General features: G+C 35.8%; 1 protein-coding gene across 1 annotated transcript in view; it reads right to left on the reverse strand.

Moving 5' to 3' along the window:
• Positions 1–278: 278 nt before the first annotated feature.
• Positions 279–18,827, reverse strand: part of NGLY1 (N-glycanase 1) — a 58,344-nt gene continuing 39,795 nt past the window's right edge. Inside the window, exons 8-12 of the mRNA XM_046003055.1 lie at positions 16,625–16,735; positions 15,203–15,367; positions 11,184–11,378; positions 4,144–4,321; positions 279–3,797 (exon numbers count right to left, since the gene is read on the reverse strand). Coding sequence (XP_045859011.1) covers positions 3,622–3,797; positions 4,144–4,321; positions 11,184–11,378; positions 15,203–15,367; positions 16,625–16,735 — 825 coding nt within the window. The 3' untranslated portion in view covers positions 279–3,621. The remainder of the gene's footprint in view (positions 3,798–4,143; positions 4,322–11,183; positions 11,379–15,202; positions 15,368–16,624; positions 16,736–18,827) is intronic.

Genomic DNA, 18,827 nt, shown 5'->3' on the forward strand with positions numbered 1-18,827 from the left:
AGGCTGGCTACAGCAACTGCAATATTTGGTTTTGGCAAGAAAGGGTGGAAATGGGTGCTCTCATATACTATCACTGAGTGTGTAAATTGAGGTACCTCCTTTAGGAAATGATGGGACAGTAGACAGGTTAAGATGAAAAATGCCCATCTTTGCATATATCCTGTGTGAAAGAAATATGTATACTGATGTTTACTGCATAGTGTTTGAAATAACAAAAAAGGGAAAAACTTAAATATCTGTAAATAAGGGAATAGATAAAGGAATACTGTGAGGCAGTTACAAAGAATATGGCCGATTTATTGCCAACCATGGAAAGACTTCTTTAGACACATTGTTAAGAAAACAAGCAGAAAAAAAATACACTTCCATTTACATAAAAAGACAAAAACCAAATACATGGAAACTGATTTTGTGTGCACGTGTACATGCATGAATATAAGAATTTCCACGAAAGCTCTGGAAAAACACATGTAAACATTCTGGCAGTTACTTCTGTAAACAGGTGCAGTGTGGGGAGCACTTTTATTTTATTGTCGAGTTTGAATTTTTTAATAAAAATGGTTTTAACAATTTAAACATTTAAAATCAGTATACAACAGACTTTGAGACTACCCAAAACGCACTCTCATAATAAAGAATATGGGCTTTAGTGGTTAGACTTCATTGTATTTGTTTTAGCTCTTCTGAGGCCCTCTCTGGCTTACTTACAGATTTCTAGTTGCTGCTACAGTTGTGTTGATCTCAGAGCAAGTCTTTAGCAAATTAAGAGGAGAGAGAAAGGTCTGAACTTTTGAGTCTGAACTTTACTTGTGGTGTTGCAATGACAGGGAATGGCAATGAAATACTGCCGGCTCCTTTTAGCCTCTCAGTTTCAAAATACATACAAGGTCACTATGATCGAATGAGACACCAAAGTCATTGGCATTCACTAGACACTACAAAGGTGACCATTATTAGCTTAGGCCCATTCTAAATCTTTTATCAGAAATAAAGCACTGTTTTGGTCCATACAAAGATGTGACTGTAATACAGGCTAAGTGGGGTAAAACCAATCATGACTTGTGTTACTTTATTCTTATTCTTTTTCCCCCAAGAGTGTTTAAGGAAGGAATGCCATCTGAGTCAGTTACTAGCTTAGAAGAGTGTATTCACTTGGACTATAAAATCAACATACAATTTATTGTTACAGAGGGAAAAAAGTCTTTAAAAAATTATTACACAAACACCAAAGCAAACTTATCTAGACAATCCATCATCAAATTACAATAAATTTGTTCTCCAGGGAAGTTTACCTACAGGTAGAAAAATCACTGATTCTAAATATCAATTTTAACACCTCAACTTGAACATTCCTATAGAAGTATCTATATTCATGAAACACTCACTAAAACAGCAATTCATTGTTTAGACAGGTCATTTAACTTCTCTGGGTTTGAGTTTCCTCAGTGAAAAGTGAGGATTCCGGGTGAATCAACAACGCTTCCTATTCCAAAAGTTCATGATAAATGGTTCTCTAACCCTCCTTCAACATGAGGCACTTCTTTTCCTTGCAAACTGATAAAATTCACAATTTTATCAGTTGTAGCTTCTTGTTCATCTTGAGAATGTGAGTTCCAGCACAAGTACTTTTTTAAACCACCCTCTACCCAAACTCACTGTAACAAAAAGCAGGCTGTAAAATTACCATGATGGGACCTGAAATGAAGCCAGAGTAAACAGCCTTTTTAAACAATGAGCAATGGCAGTAGAAAGCTACTCAACCAGCCAGACAGAGCCTGTTTCCAGAAGGTGGTGCAGTTACGACCGCCCTGCCCTGGCAGTCACTCTCAGCACAGCACACCACGTACTCCTCTAAGCGAGAGGATCCTAAAGGATGGCTACACAAACTGGGCTCTGATACTAGTGTCGGTTTGAGACCGGCTCTCCTGTCAGCCCTTCCTTGCCTATTCCTTCCGCCTTACCAGTTTACTGTCACTTGGCTTTATACGTTACCGAGAAATTGCTTTGCTCCGTGATTTCTGTACTATTGTCAACATTTTCTGTATAATAAAATATCTATTATTATGTACTGGGTACCCTTGGGGTTGAGACTCTCATGGAATACACTTAAGAAAAGTGTGCAACCACTTTTCCTTTTCAACATTTCACGTCTATAAAAATAAGACATTTGAACTCTAATCATGTTTCTGCTTACAGCCACAGTAAAAATTAGAATGTACTCTTTTCACAGATGAGGTACATTCAGTTGAGACTGACATTTTTCTTACATCTTTATGCTTGCCAATCCCTAGGTTTTCTCATGAGGTTAGGAAGGTTGGGCCACCTGCTCAATCCCAATACTCCTATGCCAATATCAGACACCTCAAGGTAGAGTCAAGGCTCTCCAATTTTATGTATTTGGCCACTATATGAAGCTATGATTAACACAGGAGAATTCCAGAAACCTTTTTAATATTCAAGACTCATACCTTTAGATGCAGGAAAATTGTTTTGAAATATAACTTTTTAGCAAGAAACTGATCAACAGATTACAATTAAAAAGCAAATATAAGAATTTTGTTCAGCATCTTAGTGCATCTTTTTTTTTTGTTTGTTTTTTTTTAAATGCACATGAACATCCTATGGAGTTGCACAGGGTAAGAATCTCTGAGAATGTACTTTTCTTGTATGAAGAGTTAAGAACTCACTTTGCAGATCACAAAGAGTGAGAGTACAGGAACTGTGTCCTTCTAACCTTTGCCTCCTTTTGTGCTATCACAATGCTTGCACACGAACACTTAAATGTTCACTAAATTCAACTGGGGAGGTTATATAGACACACCAAAACTCTTGATTAGCATATACTGCAGAATCTAGTTACATAGTTTCAAAAACACGAACAGATTTTTATTCAGTGAGGTAGATAGAAATACTCAAAAGTAACCTCAAAAGTAAAGCATATTCTGAAATGTCCACACATGGATTTATAATGTATTTCTGAATATACACAGTCAATGTTAAATGTTTTCCTAACATTTGTCTATTCCAATAGTCTTCAATATTTAGCATACCTTTATTAAAGATTCTTATTTAGCCAAAGTAAACACTAAAATTATATAAGGCAAAATAATTCATTTTATTTCTTAAATATCTATGTATTTACAATCATAAAAATGTTCATGCATTATAACTCATGAGATACTATACTTTCACATTTATTAAAAATTAAAAATCTTGGGAAATCTAATTACTTATGAAGAAATTAATGGCTGATCAAAAAGCATCATATTACTATTATTAGCTTAAGATTATATCACAATCATGAATAGCATTTCATCTTGAATACCTTCATTTTACTTTTAAAATTATACTTACAGTTTTAGATTAAAATCTCATATTGAGGCAGTAAGACTTTACTTCAAATTACAGTCACATATGGAAGGGAGCTTTTGATTCAAGGTTTCATTATGGTCCACAGTATAAAGATATATTTTCATGAGGGGTACATGATGGATAGCCAGCAAAAGAAATATGCTAGCAGAGGGTAGTAAACTGCCAACTAAGCATGCACTGAACGAACAGACTACTTTAGAACATGGTAAGTCCTTGATTATTGCCAGCTTTTCTATAATGTTCAGGTTCTCAAAGGTCACTGAATTTTATAATTATCTCCAAACAATTTTCTTCATGGTCATTTAAGCTTTGTCTAAACAGCTGGGTATGTTGCCAAGCAACACCACCATCTCCTCTGCTTAATTCTGCTTCCAAAATAACTTCAGTGGCACCAGAAAAATCATGATAGGAGCGAAGAGTTTTGTCTGTTGGAGGAAAAAAAATAATTAACACTTCACTTTTAGCAACTTGAAGGATATATAGATAGTTTTGGAATACATATTTTTTACCTAACCTGCAGGTAAAATCAACTTTAAAAAAATAAATACAAATTATTCCTTATGGAGGAAATATGTTTTTTGAAACAACTTCATCCATTTGTGTTTCACAATAAAAACATAAACAGTTCTATTAGAATGAGGTTACACAGGTTTTAATTTTTTTTCTGCCGTTACATGAATGACTCCTGGGTATGAAAAGCTCAAATAAGTACATTATTCTTCGGAGTGTTAAATATACTCGTCATGATTAATTCCCCATTCAAATGCTTACCGCCTGACAGTTCTACTTGCGCTGCTTCAGATCGTAATTTCCACTGTATTGTTCCAGTTTGAAAGGTTTGACTACTTGTTCTAATGGAAATGCTATCTACTTTTAGGCCAACTGACCCACACTCCAACTTCCAGGAAATATAAGCATAAGATGATCCTTCCCTTCGGGCTAAATACACCTACAAAGGAGGAGGAGAACAAAGAACTGTCATAAAGAATATAATAGTGTAGAAAACACATATAGTCAGTCCTACTGTCATGATTATTAAAAACCTAATTTCTTCCCCACTGAGGAGATTTTCACTGTTAACATTTTGCATTTTATCAGCAATTTTCCCTATAGTGTATTTTGCTCTGGAAGAAAGATACTTGGATACAGGTGCTCCGATAAGCCCTAAGGGGTAGATGTTAATCAAATTTTAGTAAATCTTATTTTCTTTTAAATTAGTTAAGTCTAGCTATTAGATATGAACTGGAGATGAGTCCTGCTGAAAATGAAGAATCCTTTTAAGTGCAATTATTTTTTATCTTGGTTTCTAAGTCTGGATTTTCAGATAAGCTTTCCCAGAGCGGGATGGGCTATCCAAGTCAAGAAAGCAACTGAGTCATTCTTAAGTAATGGTTTAAAATGTAGTATTCATGCTGCCTCTCTACAAAGTATGCTCCCATTCCTTCACTATCAGAGACCCTTATTACTTTAAATGTACAAACTGTTTAAGGTATCCAAGTTTACTGGCTGCTTCCAGCTCATCTTCTCTCATAGTTTCATCCACATTCTAGAAAATGGGCACGTGAAAACTGACATCACGGCCTTGGTCTTTCACAGGTAACTTCATTCACCCAGGCTCAAACCCCTAAGAATCTCTTTATTCACTTATTCCTCATGCTCAAACTCACACAGTAACTCATGCATTTCTTTGAAGTAAGTCTCAAAAAAACACTGTCCTCATTTATACCATACTTACCACTATAGTCATGACTCAATGCTCATCTCTCTCCAACTGCCTAATTAATGTTTTTAAAAGCCCACTTCCTTCCTACATTTGCATAGTTTAGAATGTACAGTAAGTTAACTGGCTCGAGCTTTAAATCCAAACTCTCAGCTTTCAGTCCTTCACAGAATTTCACCCCACTGTGAACTGCCAATAATTCTCCACCCAAATGTAACTTTTATCAGATGGACTTAGTATGATCTTAACCAAATCACACATTTTCTGGGGGCACAGGCTCTGGATTCATATGGATTTAATAAATAGTATTTAAGTATTAAAAGTCTGCATACACAACCTATTCTTTTAGAAACTTCTAACTTACTTCTTGGGACAAACACAAGTACCATATGACACATCTGCCGTGGAAATGTCCTACAACCTGTGCTTAGTCAGCAAGTAAAAAAAACCAATCGCTGCTAGTATTCTACTGATATTCTATTCTACTTCACAACCTATAGTTCTTCCAGGTTAAATATGTCAGCTAATTTAATTGGAAAGTTTTTAGAAGCAGTGAGCCAGAGGTTATCAACAATTAAAAACAATCACTCCCCAAGGAAAATGATTTAAACTCTTCAGACTGGATTGTTCGGGATGGCACACCTAGATGTATGGAAGTGTCGACTGCTCCACTCAAGCTCAGGGCAACCTCACTATAACCTCCTCTAATGTCCATGCATTCCTACTGCAGTGCTCCTCCTGTACCTGTCTGTGAGGAGAACCTGGGGCTATGGACCAGTGCTCCCTGGGAGTCACTGGTTCCATCTATCCTAAACTACTGGGCATCTATGGATTGCCTATAATTACTACTTCAAAGGTGTGGCTAGTAAAGGGGATTAACTCTAAAAGATGAGCCAAACAGTAGGGTTATTGGAAGAAAGGTGGTTGAAGAAAACAAAGACTGGGGAAAAGAAATCTTAAGACAAATACACTTAGATTTATGTCTCAGTATATGCTTTTTTATGTCTTGTGTCTTTTTTAAGAGCTCAATAGTTTCAAATGATCCCCTCCCCCCCAAAAGTGGGGGTATAAAATAGGACAGATTCAAGTCAGGTTAATTTCAAATTTCTAGCTTACCCTCAGAATTGTCTTAGTTATACCACATGGGTCTAGGCCACAACTGTGGTTTTAACTGTCATAACAAGGTTTATAATAGCTGTTGAACATGTCTGAGAGAATTGCTTATTCTAAAACATACATTTTTCAGTCATGAAGGCATCAGCTTTTAAGACTCTAGAAAACTAAAGGATAGGATAGAATTCATCACAGAATTCTTAAATGCTTAAATAAACATTCAAACACATTGTGAGCAAATAAAAGGTCTCTCAGACTAAAGAAACAGTATATGGAAACAAAACAGACTCCATTGATACTGAAAATTCATGTCATCTTTTTCTTACAATATATTCCGTCTGTACCATTTTAACTAACTAATTTTAACCCAGCGTTTTTAGAGGTGGAAGTTACCAAGAATATGTATTCTCAGTTTGATAACTGAAATGTACCCAAACAGTAAGATTTTTATAAACACCAATTGTAGTCCTTTCTATGTGTAACAGCAATAGAACTGGTAAGTATAATTTATTTAGGAGAAAAAATATTTTACAAGCTTTTAAATATTCAATTGTTTGGTCTAGAGAAAAAAAACCTTTTTTTTTTTTTTTTTACTATTAGATGTTCCTCACTTTCTTGAGTTATCTTAGACAAATTTTTGCCTGTCAGCTTTTTAATTCATTGGTATCATTTACTGTGTGCAGCTCTACATGCTTGGTCTTTCAGTTCTGGGGACTACTAAGAGCTACCTTCCTTTAGGAGCAGGAAGAGTAAAATCAGAAGTCATGGACTTTACCCCTACAGACCTGAAATCTATACAGTACGCCACCCCCTCCCTCTGGTGACCCATCCTTGCCCCTTTTTTGGCAAGTGTAAGGCATACAGTACAGGCAGATCACAACGTGTGGGTGAGAATAAGACCAGTCTGTGTATGGCTTAAGGTCTCAGCTATGCCACTAACAAGGGACACAACAGAAACGTATCCTTTGGGTTATGGCTGTGACCACTATTTTCAAAACTGAGAACAATTTGCATGTGAGCTTCTTTACGCTCTACATTTTTCTGTCTACAGAAGATCCTCACTTAAAGATTTTCTGATTACTATATGCCAGGCTCTTCTGTCCACTGCTGTGGTTTTCTGGAAGTTTGGTTTGTACTGCACTGCTGAAGCTGTTCTTTGCTCTGCTCTTAAAATGATTTTTCTGCTTAGCCTGGTAAGATTAACTCTAGTTTAAAAAAAAAAAAGATTAACTTAATTAAGTTTACTGTGCAGCAGACACTCTGCACATATTCCTACACATGTCTAATGAAACAAGTTGCATTTCAATTGATTTTAATTTAATGCTGGTAAACTGGTATTGCTCATGATTCTTATTTTTGGTTATTCCATTTTATCATTGCAATCAAACATTACTCACTGTCCCCACTGTGTTTACATCTTTCTGTACTATGCTTATTTTTTCTATCTGCAGCCTCTGTAATTATCTCTGGATCATTAGTGTGAGCCTGTCCTTCTCTTGCCTGAAATCTTTTATGGTTTTCTGTTACATAACTGCAAGGTAATCAAAGTCCTTGGGACCTGACTCTAGTCTCACTTCCCATTCTTCTCCCCCATATTCCCTACAACTTACTCTTCCCTGAATATACCAGGTGTTTCTCACCCCAGTGCTTTTGCCCATGCTACATCTCCTGCTCCCTTCTATATCCTGTCTCTACACTGAGAAACTCTCCCTTTGTCTTCTTCTCCAAAAGCCTACTCAGGTTATTACTTTCTCTGACTCAAAAAGGCACAGTGGCTCTTCCTTCTGTCTTCTTTCCCTTAGAGTCACAAACAAACCCATATTCTTCTAGGACTTCTAGGACTTATCTCACTAATCTAAACAATTGGCCCACATGTTTTTCTCCTTCACCAGTCTATGCTCACCTTGAGGCTTGACTCCTAATTTATCATTACAATCTAAGTGCCAAACAATGTCTAACAATGCACTTTTACTGAATGACTAAATGAATCAATTCTTGACATAATGCCATGCACCAAAAAGTGCTAAAGTGACTCTAGTGACAAAGATGATACTTTGCAAAAATGCAAAGTACTTAAGAACATGCCAAGGGATCATCTGAATGAAGACAGAGCATCTTTGACAGTCTACACAGTCTTACACAGTATTGAGGGTGGTGTAGAATTTATGCCATATGCATTCAAACATTTTTCTTATATTCAGTAATCTTTACTAAACATTTATCAGGCCTATGCTAGATATATGCATACTGAAAGTACAAGGGAGTAGAAAAAGACAAAGCCTTTTCTTTGAGAATGTTTACAGTTCTGGTAGGACAAAGACAAATAATCTATTCTTACACAAATTTATTAAATAAATGTCACGAAGGAGAGGTACATGAACAGTGAATAAATAAAGGGGGAAATGGATCGAGTTAGCTGGGACTAGAGGGAGTGAGGCTTAAACTCAGTTCCAAACAAAGGAGTAAGTGAATCTAACACAAAGGAAAGTAAAAGGGGCTCTGTGCAGAAGGCAGAAGGGCAGTCCAACTGCAACGTAGAGCAAGGGGGTAGCATGGTGCAAGGCAAGGCCAGAGAAGAAAGCAGAGGCCAGACTCAGAAGAGACTTGAGCTCTTTCTTACTCGAGCACTCGGTAATGACTGGGGTTTGGAAAATGCTTTTCTGGCTTAACAGCATGGAAAATAACTGTGAGATCCAGGAAGACTAATTAGGAAGCTATTAACACTTTTATCAAGGTGTTATCATTTGCCTCCTAAAAGATATAGTGGTCTTTTTGATCCAGCTTTTTATACTCCTTCCAAATTAGACATCACTGAACTGTGTATCTGCCAAATAGTAACACTTAGTAAGTCTCCACATTCCTGGGAGGCTAACTCTGAGACAGCAAGAATCTGTTCTAAATATCTGAGGGCAGACTGCATGATATCTGTCAGGATTCCACGCTGGAGGTTACTGAGGAAAGATGTGGTGGGAAACAGGCTTCTTCTATTTAGTGGAGCTAGAGAATCTCTAATGGGGAACATGCTAATACAAAACTGACTGACTTAGGTAGAAAATACAAAAATACTGACTTAGGTAGAAAATTCAATGTTTCAATGGCAATATATTACTTCTAAGTTATTAGACTCTGTAAGTGTAATGAAGATTCTCACATTTTCTTCATATTACAACTTGAAACAGATTCACTCAAGTTTTAAAAGTGATGTCCTCTGTACAGGTACATCAAAGCATAAGCTTTAATTGAGTGGGAGTCCGTTTTTTTATTTAATGACCTCCACATCTCATTTACATTATTTAAATCTTACTTATAAATATACCCTCTGGCTACAATGGCCTATTTAGAGAACTCCAAAACATGCCATGTACTCCATGCCTTTCCCCTGCTGTTCTCTTGCTTCATGAACACCTACTCATCCTTCAGTGTCCAGCTCAAATGTCGCTTGCTCCGCGGAGCTTTCCCCAACTCCCACAGCCAGAGCTAATTACTCCCTCCTCGGTGTTTCCATAGCAATGTGTTGATATCCTTATTATAGCACTCTGCATCATGGGTAAGATGGCTGTTTATGCTTTGGCTTCCCCTGTTAGACTGTGAGGGCAGACACTGTATCTTTATCTTTTTATCCATGTAGCTGAGACAATGCCTGATATTAACAAGCATTCAATAAATGTTTGCTGATGAACAAATGAGTAAGACAGAGAAGAAATATTACATAGAATCGAACTGTTTCTCATCACACCAAATCTTCTGCAGAAAGTCATTATTTTCTCCATTAACTTTCTCCATTAACACTGCTGGTGAGGGAGAAAGGCGTACTCTTTCACTAGTTTCAGAAGGGTAGCTTAGTCCTTGGATACATAACATGTCTATCCTATCCTGCTTTCTGTTCAGAACAATCTTTGGCTTAAGGATAGTTTTCCAGAGAAGTTCATCCTCTCTCATCAACTATATTGTCAATTACAGATACAGACATCTTAAAATTTTCAATTTGATCTTCTTCTAATTTTTATGTTTGTCAACTCAAGAAGAAAATTCCTAAACCTACAATTTAAATAATGTTGTAAATTATTCTTAGTTTAATACAAAAAGATCACCAATATAAGCACCAAGGTAAATTTTAGAACAAAAACAAGACTGGGAAAAAAGGCAGGGATCCTATCTCTGTGTGTCTTCTGTATTCAATGCCTAGAACAGTCATAAGCATAAACACTAGCAGCTGTTAACACATGACTCACTTTTTAAATCTAGCCAATGTGTCTTACAAATGAGAAACTTCCTTTCCTACTCAAAAATCTTGGGAAGTCAACTTTAAAAGCTCCCTATAAGTTGATGAACTCCTATGAAAATCTATCAATAATATGGTTCAATGTACTGAGGTCATGTGCATAATTTTGTGTTCATTTTTGGTGTGTATCTAAGGGGAGGGCAGTTTAAAAGCAAAGCTTCTACTTGTAACAGATAGCCTATGACGACAATGCAGGTTGATATAAGTAAACTACTAGTCCTAGCACCTTTATCTTTACTCTTCAGGGCATGGAGAAGAAATAACCAATATTGCTGCTCAATCATCCGCATTCTTATGAAATGAAAGTGTGTTAAATGGTTAACTCTTGGGACTTCAGATTAAATGTTAGAGTCCCCACTAGCCTGCTTTAGTCGGTAATCAATAAGTACCTACCAAGGAATTAAATAACACTATATTTTATACATTCATGCAAAAATGAGTCATGAGTTGGCCATACATTTATTTTTCCCCATGAATGAATTAATTTCAGCCTCCTTAACGAAAATGGATGCTTCCTTGATACAAATGCACAAATTTCTTAGGGACTTTGGATTAAACGTTGGGAGGATTTTCTTTTACAGGTTTGAGTATTATTAAAATTTTGATAGATCAGTTTTCACTTTATATACAACTGAAACAATCTACATTTGTTAAAACAATGACTAAGTTTTTAAACAGTCTCATGCATGAAATTACCATGTTCCAGTCTGTTTCAACTTTTCTGAATATGGATTCCATTTTCCACACACCATTCTCCCATCCGGAAATGGTTTGATTATTATTTGAAACTCGAACATAACAATCTTTAACAATATTATAACAAAGGTGGAGTTGTTTCGAAATCTTCTCATTTTCAGAGGGAATGAACAGGGTTTCTTTTCTTTCCTTTCTCTTAAAAAAAGAAAGCAGAATTACTTTTCAAAATAATGCAAGACTCCACATAGTAATGAAAGTGATTTTCTAGAAATTGGGGTAAATTAGGATATGTCACCTTCTTACTTAACTCACTCCAACAACTTCTACTGTACTTAAAATCCAAATCTTTATACTAGGACTCTAAATGATCTATTCCCTACTTACTTCTCCAATCAATCTTAAGTTACTCTTCCATTAGCTCCTCAAAAAGGTCCATCTAGGTACTTCCAGCTCAGGTCCCTGACACATACTGTTCTTTCTACTCTCCATATACTTGGTTCTTTCTCATCCTTCTGGCCTCAACTTAAAGCAACATTGGGTACTAGGTATTAAACAATAAAAAAAACTTTGAATGTACAAGAATCAATAAGCAGAATATAAAACATCTTAGAAACAAAAAAAGTGTGTGTGTTTAAACATCACATTGTTTAAACATCACTGTCAGCATTATTAAAATAGTAACATTAAATGTATGAAAAAGATAATCCCTAGTGGAAACTGTGAATATTACTGTCAAACAGGTAAAGAAAAAAAGCAGCTTATTTTTAGAAAATGACTTATAATCATGAATGACCAAGTGTGTAACAAAACTTCCCAGTTCTTTTCCTCTTTATCAAACATATTTTAGGGTACTAGGGCATCTGGGTGGCTCAGTCAGTTGGATGGCTGCCTTCGGCTCAGGTCATGATTCTAATGTGGGATCGAGTCCCACATCGGGCTCCCTTCTTGGTGGAGAGCCTGCTTCTCCCTCTCCCTCTGCCTGCCACTCTGCCCACTTTTGCTATCTTTCTGTCAGATAAATAAATAAAACCTTAATAAACATATTTTAGGGTACTGACATAAACCAAATGGAAATAAAATTTAGAAGTAGCATTATCTACTCATTAAAAAGGATAACTAATTACCAAAGGGAAAAGATAGATATTTATGCTACTGAACATAATCATATATGCAACTGAATAATCTGGAGTAAGAATAACATTAATATTTCACAAAATCTTCTATTTTTTTAAAGATTTTATTTTTTTATTAGAGGGAGCAAGTAGGTGGCAGGAGCAGCAGAGGGAGAGGACAAACACACTCTGCACTGAGGCAGAGCCTGATGTGGGGTTTGATCTCACAACCCTGAGTTTATGGCCTGAACAGAAATCAAGAGTTGGATGTTCAACTGACACAGCCAGCCAGGTACCCCTCACACAAAATCTTTTAAATCTATGATTAAGATAAAACTTTTCTCTCTGGAAATAATATCACCATTTCCTTCTTTTTCCAAATGATTTCAAGGTACAGTTTCATCATTTTTTAAGACTAACATTTTTCGGGCGCCTGGGTGGCTCAGTGGGTTGGGCCGCTGCCTTCGGCTCGGGTCATGATCTCGGGGTCCTGGGATCGAGTCCCGCATCGGGCTCTCTGCTCGGCGGGGAGTCTGCTTCCCTCTCTCTCTCTCTCTGTGCCTGCCTCTCTATCTACTTGTGATCTCTCTCTGTCAAATAAATAAATCAAAAATCTTAAAAAAAAAAAAAAAGACTAACATTTTTCATTATTCAATTTACTTTTAAAGTGTTGGTGGTATAGTGGTGAGCATAGCTGCCTTTCGAAGAGGAAAATGATTTTTTAAATCCATGTCTGTAATGGTCTCCAGTAACTGGGAAATTTAAAAAGAAATTTCAAAAGGGAAGACAATCTGGGCATATGACCCAATTCATATTTTTAAAGTTTAATCAACTTACATGCCATACAAGAGGAAGCATATCCGTCCATAAAAAGAAAAAAGAATGAAGACCTAATATCGATGTTTTATTTAAACTGAACACAGCTGTGAATTAAATTAGCTCTTTTAAACTGGCTTCATTTAGATTTAAACTTGTAACTTGCACTGCATCAGCAGTGATTTGAATTATCTGTTGAATTTAGATCTTGTAATTCTGTGGCTGAACCAACACTTTCAACTGCCTCCTAAAGATGATGAAATAAATTAAAAAGCAAACATAAAGTTTACTGGGGATAATTCACCCATTTTGGACATATTCTTTTATTGGCAAATGAGCTGCAACAATGGCAAATTTAGAAAAAGTAGATATAAAACTCTAAATTTATTTGGAATTCTGATATGATACAGTGATGGGTTATTTTCCATGTAAGCATTTTTCATTACATATCTTCTTAGACATTTATATAAAATACTCAGTGGTGATTGACTTTGAATTCCCTAAGGGCAAGGGACAGGTCTACTGTACTTCCTTAATATCCATTACAGAGCATATTGTTTTTCACCTAGCCCCTAATATAGGCATATTTCCTCTGTTCATTATTTAATTTTGGGTCATTAATCAAGACATAATGTCTTAATATAAATTTGACAATAGTAATCACACCAGAGATGATAATTTCTAGCTAATATGAGATGTATATAATAAGTATATAAGAAATAAACACTTTCATCCACTGAATTATCCAGAGTCCATTATTTTTCTCACTGTAGTATATGTGTGTGTATGTATGTGTGTGTGTGTACATATATATATGAAAACAGGTAAACAAGTTTCTCTAAAATGTATAAAATCTTATTTTGAAAAACTTGAACAGGCATTTCCCAAAAGAGGATATCTAAAATTTAAAGAACAGGCATTCAACTTCATTAGTCATCGCCAAAATGCAAAGTAAAATCATAATGTAATACCACTACATACTATCAGGGCTACTAAAATGAAAAAGACAATACCAACTACAGGCAAAGATGTGGGAAATTCGCATACGCTGCTGGTGAAAGTGTAAACTGGCAAAACCACTGGGGAAAGCTGCTTGGCAGTATCCACCAAGGCTGAACACACTCCTAGCTCCTACTTGACCACCTAGCAATTCCACTCCTAGGTATATACCTAACTCAAACGGATAAATACATTCACCTAAAATGTGTATAAATCGTCTACAGCAGTACGATTTTTAAGCCCAAATATCCACCAAAGGTGGCATGGATAAATTACATTTATACAATGGAATATTATAGAGCAATGAGAATAAACGTACCATAAAAAAGCAGTAACAAAAAAAAAAAAAAAACCAAAAACGCAGCAACAAGTTTGAATTTCATAAAATAATGTTGAGAAAAAAAGATTCACATGAGTATGTATGGTACAATTCCAGTTACATAAAGCACAATAACAGGCAATACTAATCTATGATGTTAGAAACCACGATGATAGTTATTCTTAGTGGTGGCAGAAGTGACTGGAAGGGAATGGATGGTTATTCCTCGGATTCTGGTGGTCTATTCCTCAGGCTGGTTGGTGGTTATGTGGGTGCTCAATATGAAAATCTGGTAAGCTCTACATTTATAATTTGTGAATTTTTCTGTACGTACTTCAGTAACAGTTACACTCTACTGAAAACTAACATAGAAAGATGTTATTTTAAAATGCCTTGCTAACTACTGCATGTGGATATACTATGCCAATCAATTACTGGTTCTTTCAAATGTTTGTGTTTTTCAATAATTACTCTAAAAAGTTCATTGGAAGGTCGTGGCCTGGGGCACCTGGGTGGCTCAGCCAGTTAAGTGTCTGCCTTTGGCTCAGGTCATGATCCCAGGGTCCTTGGATAGAGCCCTGCATTAGGCTCCCTGCTCAGCAGAGAGCCTGTTTCTCCCTCTCCCTCTCCCTCTGCGTGCAGCTCCCCTTGCTTGTGCTCTGTCAAATGAATAAATAAAATCTTAAAAAAAAAAAAAAGATCATGCCCAATGCATTTTTCTATAAGCAAAGAGCACAGTACTGGAAGCAACAGAGAAGATTAGAATTAAATACCTCTAGACCCATTTCACCACGGGCTACTCTCCAAGCCACTGACCCAGATATTCTTCCACCAAGGTCTCCAGGTTTAGGGGTTTTGGGAGATATAAATTCAACAAGCTCCACAATAATCCTCTGGAGAAGTTCTTTTCTTCTGTTTTCTGACAGAGATATTTGCCTCTGTAATTCATATTTTAAAAGAAGTCATTAAGATTAGGGAAATGTAGAGGTCCACCTCTAAGTAAGAATATACATAAAACATTTGTATTTTAATGGGATCTTGAAAGACATAACCAACTTTTTGTCCACATGTAGTTACCTGGTATGTAAGACACTGTGGAAAACTTAAAATAATTTTACAAATTTTGTGTAAAGAAATAATTTGACATCCATAGCCAACTCTTTATGACCTTTATTGTTCTAAATTTTAAAATGGAGGTAGCAACTTCTGCTTCCAGCTATGACAGACTAGCTATGTCAGACCAAGTGTCCTACCAAGGAAAGGTACAAAAGCTGGGCAAAACATTATATGCAGGCACACATATACAAACACCTGTTTAAATACAACAGAAAGCTACCAAGGTAACCAGAGCTAAACAAGCTAAGATCCCAAAGAAAGAAATGAATTGTGGTCAACTGAACATACTCCACTTTCCTTCCAGGCATTTGCCAATTATTAACTGGTCTGACCCAAAGAGGGTGAGAAAGCAACCATGAAATGGTATTTTACGTGCTGAAAAACACAGCAAATTTTTACATTATCACAGTACGGCAGACTAAACAAGCTGGAGTTCAAAGCCTTTCAAGGTGAGAGGCTCAAGGGCCGTACATTAGAAGGTGAAATTCCAAACAGTCCCAAAGACACTTCACCTTGAAACTCAATCACTGGGTTAAGGGGATCTGCCCTATTCTAACTGCTTGCCAGAAGCAAAATTAGTGGTTTGGCTTTTAAATCATAAAAAAACCCCACACATGTATAATAGTAAAAAATTTCAATACTACCAAAGGGATATAAAATAAAAATGGAATCTTCCTTTTTGAACCTCTAGTGCCTTTTTCCAGAAGAGTCACTGTTAACAATTTCCTGTGCCTTATTTCAAAAATTTCCATTCTTAGAGAAATGAATATAATTATATTCAAGACACAATTTCTTTGAAAAATAAAAATATACTTTTTAGGTCTAGTATTACATACACTGAAATTTTGTTTCACTAAACTTTGGAAAGAGATGTTATGATAACTGAATACACAAAAAAGCCATGATATTTAAAATAAGACCTCAAAGTTTTCAATGAACAAAAAACCATTTAACATATTAGAATATTTTTGCTTGCAAAATAATGCTGCTACTCTCAGAGTTTCAATGGGTTAAAAACTGGCCATTCCTGATTCTATAAAAATTTTAAATGTCCTCTCAAAAATGCCAAGTGCTCATACCTGTTTATTAAGTCCATTAATAGTTTCTCGAAGTAATTCTTCTTTAACCTCAGTTCTTCTGGAGATTACCTCATCATGTTTACAAGAATATCGCCAAGTGACATCAACCACCTCAAATTACAGAATACAGTATTTAACAAGAATACAACCATCAATCTTAATTTGCTAACTACCTAGAATGTATATAATTCTTAAATAGATTTTTTAAATGCTATCCTTCATTTAAATTTTAAAACCTATTAAAAAAAAAGAATATGCTTTTTATTTATTTTTCTTTATTTTTCTAAGAGGTACACTTTCAGGAAAGCCTGTGATAAAATGAGATTTCCAGAACATTTAGTTTTTTAAAACTTATTTACAAAGTTGATTTCATAAAATTAGACAAATAAAACCCTGTTCCATTTTTATTGTATTAAATTTACATTAAAGAACTAATTTGTGACAGCTACAAGGACAATTTAATGGAAAAAAGAGAACCTTTTCAACAAAGGATGCTAGGATAACTTGTTATTCTAAAGGAAAACAATGAATTTCTATGCACACAGTGGACTGTATACAAAAATTAACTCAAAATGGATGACAGACCCAAATGTAAAACTGAAAATATAAAACTTCCAAAAGAAAACACAGGATAGGGTGCCTGGGTGGCTCAGTGGGTTAAGCCTCTGCCCTCGCCTCGGGTCATGGTCTTGGGGTCCTGGGACTGAGCCCTGCATCGGGCTCTCTGCTCAGCGGGGAGCCTGCTTCCCCTTCTCTCACTGCCTGCCTCTCTGCCTACTTGTGATCTCTCTCTGTGTGTCAGATGAAAAAATAAAATCTTCAAAAAAAAAAAAAAAAGAAAACACAGGATAAAATCATTGTGGCTTGGGCTACGCAACAATTTCTTAGATACGTCAAAAAGCACAACCCATCATTTCACCATGTATACAAATACTGAATCATTATGTTGTACACATGCAACTACATGTCTGTTATACCTCATTTAAAAAAGAAAAAAAGCACAATCCCTGAAAGAACAAATTGATTAACTGGATGTTATCAATTATGTCTCTTCGATAGTCACTGACAGAATGAAAAGACAATAACAAGGAGAAAATCTTTGCAAAGCATCTACCTGAAAAATGACTTGTATGCAGAATATATGAAGAATTCTCAAAATTCAACAACAAAGAAATGAACAATCCAATTTAAAAAAAATGGGCAAAGAAGACTATGCATGGCAAATAAGCACATAAGAAGATACTCAGTATTATGTCATTAGCGAAATGCAAATGAAAACCACAATGAGATACCACCTCACATCTATTAAGAAGGTTAAAATTAAAAAACAAAACGACAACAAAAAAACAAAACAAAACCAGATGACCATACTAAAGATATAGAAGTTAGCAAGCATATAGAGAAACTGGAAACTCTCACATACTAGCTGGTGAGAATATGAAATAGCATATGACTTTGGAAAGAAGTTAAGCAGTTTTTTTTTTTTTTTTTTTTAAGTTTAGCAGGTGCTTCAAAAGTTAAACATACACCTACCATATGATCCAGTCATTCTACTTCTAGGCATTTACCAAAGAGAAAAGACAGCATATGGCGCTATAAAGACTTCTGCCTAAGTGTTTACAGCAACTTTATTTGAAATAGTAAAAAACTGGAAATTACCCAAATGCCCATCAATAGGTGAATGGATAAACAAACTATGGTGCATGCATACAATGGAATATTCAGCAATTAAAACAGTAATTTTTTTTACGACTTTTAAAATTTATTTTGAGAGACACGGAGTGGTGTGAGCAAGAGGGAACATGAGTTAGGGAGGTGAAGGGGAGTGAGAAGGGGAGAAGCAGGCTCCCCACTGAGCAGGGAGGTGGACACGGGGCTCGATCCCAGGACCCTGAGATTATGACTTGACTCCAAAGCAGATGCTTAACTGACTGAACCACCCAGGTGTCCCAAAGTAATAAATTATTGATACATAAGAATAACATGGATGACTCTCAAAATTATTATGCTGAGTAAAAGAAACCAGACCACGCTCACCAAAAAGAACATACACTGTATGGTTCCATTTTATATAAAACTCTGGAAATGCAGATTCATATATAGTGAAAGAAAGCAGATGCATGGTTGCCTAGAGAGTGGTAAGAAGGAGGGATAACAAAGGAGATAAGAAAACTTACAGGGATAGTGAGTAAGTTCACTATCT

The sequence above is a fragment of the Meles meles genome, chromosome 4 (genome assembly GCF_922984935.1).
Source record: "Meles meles chromosome 4, mMelMel3.1 paternal haplotype, whole genome shotgun sequence".
In the NCBI taxonomy this organism is placed as follows: domain Eukaryota; kingdom Metazoa; phylum Chordata; class Mammalia; order Carnivora; family Mustelidae; genus Meles; species Meles meles.